We start from the raw sequence: 7,368 nt of genomic DNA, 5'->3' as shown, positions 1-7,368 counted from the left end.
TGCCAGGACAACAGCATTATTGTCACAACAGCCCTCAACGACGCAACAGTACAATAGCAATGTTAGTTTTAATACTCCAAACAACACTAATATTAGCAGTGTAAATAGGACACCGCAATTAAGTCCCAAAATTGTTAATGCTATGAATCCTATACAACAAATTAACTGTTCCCCGGCCGAGAGTGTTAAATATACGATAATAGCTGAAGGTACTGGAAATGATAGTGGTGAACCCATAGAAATTCAATTGGCCGAAGATGATGGAGCTTTAAATTTAAATAGTTCAGCTGATTCAGGACGTTTAGAAATATGTTTGGCTCCGGAAGATAACATAGAGATTAAGACAGAATATAATAATGGAAATAATATAATACCCATGCAGCCGCAGCAGGTGTCTGCTTTACCCACATTGGACACAACTGCTAGTGAACATCATTTCATAAAAAGGCGAAAAATGGCGGCAGAGCAACTTGAATCGCTCAGCACAGCAACGAAACATGTCAACAATGATCAAACAGTGACGACTTATAACTATGTGCCACCTAAACTACCAGTACAAAAACGTCGCAGTAGCGGTAATAGTTTACTTAAGACGCCTAAAGTACAAATTAATAATATACAAACCACTCCACTGCAAAATACCATTCCCTCACCCATAAACAACAGCAATTCATCATTTAATAGTGCAAATGGCGACACAAGCATCATTGGCATTGATACGGACAATGTAATGGTTTCCATAGGACCAAATAACACCCGTATACCAGCAAAACTTTACGAAAACATGAATTGGTCTTCGGCCTCGATAGCAACAAGAAAACTCTTAATGGCCATATTTGATCGCAGTGTCTTGGCGACACATTCAATGACAGGCAAACCTTCGCCGGCCTTTAAAGATCATGGTAAACCCGTCAAACAAATGTTGGATCCTCTAATCATAGCCGACATAATATTTGCGGTAACACGCAAATGTAAGGCTTCCGACAAGGAAGTACGCAATGCCATCACCACAAAATGTGCCGATGAAAATAAAATGATGAAACTACAAATGAATAAACGAACACCAATGAGGGAAATTAATAAAGAAAATATGTTTCGTTGATCTAATAATCTTTAACTAGTTGCATTTAAATAATACATTAAATATTAAGAGTTTCAAGAACCCAAGAATTTGTATACCAAAAACAAAATGAAATTTTCTTTTGTAACAACAATGTACATTTTGTAAATTTTTTGTTAGTTTTTAATTTAGAGTTAGAAAATTATTATTAAATATAAATATTTATAAATTTGTTTATTATGTAAATATATAAATATGCAACTTTTTACTTTATATAAAGCTAATAATTACAGTTTTTAGATTTTCATTCCATCAGGATCCCATATGTTGTTTCTAGGTTTAATAATTTAGAAAATAACTTTTTGATATTTTCGTTAAATCAATATGCTACGTGTTATAGATTTTCATTCCATCAGGATTATATATGTCTGATTTTATGTTTTTAGGATCAATCTGAATGTTTAATTTTATATTTCTAGGTTCAATATTATAGAACATTCAAAAAGTACCTCTTGAAGACAGAGTTATTGAAGATTTGAATCCCGAAGATATCTGGGGTCTTCAGAAAATTGATTACTGATAGACAGGCGGATTCAATCGAATCCGTTATCTATAAGGATCAGGGTTCTATAAATCGACTTTCGAATAATCGAACAATCGACTTTTTGTCGAAAAAAGTCGAAGTCGACTATTTTGTTCCAAAAAAGTCGATAACTCGACTATCGTCTGTGAAAAAAGTCGAAAAGTCGACTTTCTTAATAAAAGTCGAAAAGTCTGAAAGTCGAAAAAAGTCGAAAAGTCGAAAAAAGTCGGAAAAAGTCGAAAACTCGAAAATTATAGAAAAAAGTCAAAAATAGTCGGAAATTTAAAAAAAAGTAGAAAAAAAAGTCAAAAACTCTAAAGTAGTCGGAAAAACTCGAAAAAAGTCAAAAAATAGTTGAAAAAATTCGAAAGAAGTCGAAAAATCGGAAAAAGTCAAAAAGTCGACTATTTATAAAATACTTATAGTCGAAAAGTCTAAAAGTCGACTTTTAATTAAATGAAAAAAGTCGAAAAATCGACTTTTCATAAAATGCAAAAAGTCGACTTTTAACTAAATGAAAAAAGTCGACTTTTCGATTCAACTATAGAACCCTAATAAGGATCCAGATTATATATGTATATGAATACTTTATGTGGTCGGATAATTACAAATGGAATGAGAAACTTATAAATCGTCACCTAAAACGCAAACGGCCCTATTGAAAAACTATTGAAATTGGAAAGTTTGTTTCCATCGACGCGATTTATTTGTAATAAATAAACAAGTTGTTTAATAGTGAAACCTATCGGTCGTTATGATAGTTGACAATAGCGTATATAAAAATGGATAAATTGGACTTTTTACCTTTTATTTTGAAATGTTTTTGTAGATAGGGCCTTTTGTTTTTTGTCAATAAAATCGCTAATTTTGGCCAGAGGAGTCCATTTTTTTGTGTGGACATTTGTTTTGATGCAATACATTATAATTAACAATAAAATCGAATTTGAACTTTTGGTTAGTTAGGGCCGTTTGCGTTTCAGGTGACGAAATACCCTTCTCACGAAGGTGAAGGGTATAATAAGAGAATATCGGAAAGGCACATCACAGGAAAGCTTTGGCAAATTTTACTATGAATTAAGTTTCGCACGAAAATCCCATAAAATATTTCATTAAATTCGTTAAATTTTTAATATGTGGACCCAGTAGATTTTTAGCCGACTGCGAAAGGTTCGTCTTGTGCAAGAATTCGCAAGCTACAAAACTTCAATGGCTTATATTAAAATTGGGTTTTCAATGGCACTCTACCAGTAATAAATTTAAGATTAGACAACATAATATGTTGTTGGCCAGACAGATTTAGATGCAGGATCCCTCTCCCATGCACATCCGAATGAACTTCCGATACTTTCGCAGCGACATCCAAGATGTTATGTCAGCGGCCATCGACAGATTGTTAATTGCAAACGTCCGGAAAAGGTTTCATTAAATGGCGGACTCTCAAGCTATTAATGGCTACAGATGCAACAGTATCCTAAATTACATATAGAGTGGTTAAGGCGACGATGACAAGCGTGTTCTTTTTCAAATAAAATTTTAACATTGTAAAATAATCCAATTTGTCATTAATTCATATCTCATTATACTACATTTTTGGATTTCAGTCTGGCATCACTATTACAGAATACTGTAAACAAACTGAAACCACAACAATCTAATTTTTTGTATTGTTATAAGTCCAACTCACAAACCAACTGGCTTCGATAAAGAGGAAAATGGAAATGTTCGTTATTTCAAAAACAACAACTACAACAATAGTATTAACTAAAATGCACCCTTATGTATGTATACTTTTAATATGGAATGGAATTCATTTTGCTCATTACAGATAAGTAAAGTAAAACTAAAAAATACAACAAAACTAACTGGAATAAATAGGAATTTATAGAAGTATCCATGAAATTATTGTATAGCAATAAGAATTACTAAGGATCCTTCATCGTCTACCCTTAAACGGCGCGTTTTAGTTTCATAAATGTTATTAGGTACATAAAATAGGTAGTAAAGAATATTAAATGGCAAATATTTATAGGAATAAGGCTAAAGGAATTTGTATGCAGTAGTCACTAGAACTACAAGGTATAAAGTTGTTTATGAAAGCGCAATTTTTAAAAAATTTAATATTAGAGTGTGAATTTTAATTAGATTTTTACCGAAAAACTTATATCAGTTATATTCTAAAAGATTTAAAATGGAAGTCAAAATGGTTAGTTTCTTAACAAAATTAGTGTTAACCCTATAAGAAATGAATGACCGAAACTAACACATACAAAATGATTTTACTAACACACACGCAACATTTTTTTTTATAGAATTGTCGAAAAAAAATTTAATGGATGATTCCATCAACAATGACAGTCAAATGACCGGTAAAATGACCGTTACTGGACCCAATGTGTGGTATAGGGTTGAATTTGCATATGAAAGAATGAAACAACTACATTTTGATTAAAATGTATTTAAATTTATATTTTGATCAACAATGACAGCCAAATGACCGATCAAATGACTGTCACTGTGTTACAGAGTTGTATTTTTCGTCGTTACATATTAATTGTTTCTGCGAAAGCCAAAGATCAAGAAGCGAAAAAATAAAAAAATTACAAAGTCTTTAAATTATTAAAAATAAAGATAATTATTATAAACTAAATTTGAAAAAAGTTCAGGAAGTGGATCAGAAGATAAACAATTCGGAGTTTAATCAATCAATGGTAACATAAATATGTACTTATGATTTTTGTATTTCGATATTTATGAATACTTATGTATTTCTTTACAGACAACTTATTTCCACAAATTAATAGGAGCATCAGAGGACTTAAGATTCTGCGAGATATGTAAAATGGTGAAAAGACTGGTAATTTATGTATATGATTACTATATTAATAAAATTAACAATATATATATATATTAAAATATCAATAAATTGTGTTTTATTATAAATTGGTATAGCCGTCAGATTTGACGGATATATTCATCAAGTGTGATTAGTCAACAATGACCGATTAATGCATCATTTTTTTATTTGTTAACTGTGATGGATATATCCATCAAGCATGATTAGTCAATCATGACTAATATTTATATCATCCATGATTAGTAAACAACAAAAGAGTGAGCAGCTCAAATATATGTTTTAAAGTCGATAGAATTCATAAGTGCGAGGGTGATGCAACATCACATGTACACAAATGTTTCCATCACTTTTTACATATTGCCCTTAAGAAAGTGATGGGAGCTTTGTTCTACGCAATGATGGGTATATTCTCAGTAGTGACAGACAATTGACCGGTCAAATGACTGTCACTGTTCTTATAGGGAAATAACCTTTAAAAAGTAGGGTTTCTCTAAAATATTAAAATTATTTCAATTATTTACAGATAAAATTACATCCAATGTCAGCAATTATGGGAACGCAAAACTTTCAAGGTATACCAGAACCAGGTGTTCATAGCCATCATCCTTTAATGGTTGCTGCTTGGTCACAAACTACCAGCGATGATTTCTCGTATTTAAATGAAATTAAAAACCGAGAAAAACAAACCCAAAAAGAAAGAGAATTAGAAGAGAAAGTAAGAATACTTGAGGAAAATCTAAAGGCTCACAGAGAACTGCTGACACAAATACATGCCACCTCTGCCAGAACAACGGCGTTATTGTCACATCAACAGTCATCAACAACTCAACTATATAATAGTAATCTTAGTAGCAATAATTCGAACAGCAGCACTGCAAATAGGGCAGCATCAAACTTGAGTCCCAAAATTGTTAATTCCATAAATTCCATACAACAAATGAGCTGTTCTCCTACCGATAGTGTTAAATATACAATAATTGCTGAAGGAACAGGAAATAATAAAAATAAACCTATAGAAATACAATTGGCCGAGGATGACGGAGCTTTAAATTTAAATAGTTCAGCTGATTCAGGACGTTTAGAAATTTGTTTGGCTCCGGAAGATAGCATAGAGATTAAATCAGAATGTAATAATGGAAGTAATATCATATCCATGCAGCATCAAATGGATACACCCACTTTGGACACAGCTCCTAGTGAACATAATTTGATAAAAAGGCGTAAACTGGCGGCAGAGTCACTTAGCACAACAACGAAATTAAGGACTTACAACTATATGCCACCTAAACTACCCGTACAAAAACGCCACAGTAGCGGTAATCGTTTACCTAAGACGCCTAAAATACAAATTATTAAAAATTTACCAAATACTCCAATGCAAAACGTTACTTCCACACCCAAAAACCAAAACAATATGTCATCGAACACTTCAGGTGGTGATGGAAGTCTCATTACGATTGATACGGACAATATAATGGTGTCCATTGGACCCAATAACACCCGTATACCGGCAAAACTCTATGAAAACATGAATTGGTCATCGGCCTCGATTGCAACAAGAAAACTTTTAATGGCCATATTTGATCGCAACGTTTTGGCTACACATTCAATGACGGGCAAACCTTCGCCGGCCTTCAAAGATCATGGCAAACCCTTAAAACAACAGTTGGATCATCTAGTCTTAGCCGATATCATATTTGCAGTAACTCGCAAATGTAGTGCTTCGGAAAAAGAAGTTCGTAATGCCATCACCACAAAATGTGCCGATGAAAATAAAATGATGAAATTACAAATTAACAAACGTACGCCAATGAGAGATATCAATAAAGAAAATATGATGGGTTAATGTAATCACCAGTTACTATTCTTTGTTAGACAAAGAATGCATAAGACTTAAATGTTATTTGATATTGTATGTACCTAAGAATTTTATGCCCAAAAAATGGAAATTTCGTTGTTTTGTAATAGAACATAACTTTTTATACAAATAAAATGTTCTAGATTAAAATTAAAAAAAACTTTTTTATTTCTAAAGAACTGTTCTACAAATTAATTTAGAATTAGGAATCAAGGCGAAACTATAGAAAGAACCTTTCGCAGTCGTGATATTAAAAGTATACAAATTTCTGACTCTCTAATTTGAGTCAGTATATATCAGCGAAATGTCAAAAACCCTATTCCTTAATCTTATTAGAAAATGTTGTTATTTACCTGTATACAGTCAGGCCCTAAGATCGACCTATATTTCTATATATTCAAGTTTCAAAGTTATCACTTCATAGGTGATAGATATATAGATAGATAGGTAGATAGATAGATAGATAGATAGATAGATAGATAGATAGATAGATAGATAGATAGATAGATAGATAGATAGATAGATAGATAGATAGATAGATAGATAGATAGATAGATAGATAGATAGATAGATAGATAGATAGATAGATAGATAGATAGATAGATAGATAGATAGATAGATAGATAGATAGATAGATAGATAGATAGATAGATAGATAGATAGATAGATAGATAGATAGATAGATAGATAGATAGATAGATAGATAGATAGATAGATAGATAGATAGATAGATAGATAGATAGATAGATAGATAGATAGATAGATAGATAGATAGATAGCAACTCAAATCGTTCTTAGCTTAGGTACTTCATTCGTGATGTAACCGCATTCCAAAAAGGAGTTGAAAATGTCTCCATGCAGTTAGTGCCATTGTATCTTATTATATATAACATAAATATTTCTACCAAATAACCATTACTGTTCATTACTCCCTATGAGGATCTCATTTAACAACATTTTTGAATTGCATACGATCTGGCATTACTATTCAAAACGAAACTCACAGAAGTAGT

General features: G+C 31.8%; 2 protein-coding genes across 2 annotated transcripts; both read left to right on the top strand.

The window, feature by feature from the left end:
• Positions 1–9: 9 nt before the first annotated feature.
• On the top strand, positions 10–1,104 carry LOC119615358 (protein insensitive-like). The gene has a single exon (XM_037971418.1). The coding sequence runs from the start codon at positions 143–145 to the stop codon at positions 1,100–1,102; it is 960 nt and encodes a 319-aa protein (XP_037827346.1). The 5' UTR covers positions 10–142; the 3' UTR covers positions 1,103–1,104.
• A 3,901-nt stretch (positions 1,105–5,005) lies between these two features.
• On the top strand, positions 5,006–6,505 carry LOC119615359 (protein insensitive-like). Its single transcript, XM_037971420.1, has one exon. It carries the CDS (start codon positions 5,036–5,038, stop codon positions 6,341–6,343), a length of 1,308 nt encoding a protein of 435 aa, XP_037827348.1. The 5' UTR covers positions 5,006–5,035; the 3' UTR covers positions 6,344–6,505.
• The last annotated feature ends 863 nt before the right edge of the window (positions 6,506–7,368 follow it).

The sequence above is a fragment of the Lucilia sericata genome, unplaced genomic scaffold (genome assembly GCF_015586225.1).
Source record: "Lucilia sericata isolate MDLA Ls3-8-SP2 unplaced genomic scaffold, ASM1558622v1 Contig005046F_arrow, whole genome shotgun sequence".
NCBI classification, from domain to species: Eukaryota; Metazoa; Arthropoda; class Insecta; order Diptera; family Calliphoridae; genus Lucilia; species Lucilia sericata.
Note: the sequence above shows the minus strand (reverse complement) of the source record. Positions and strands in the feature narration are given on the sequence as shown.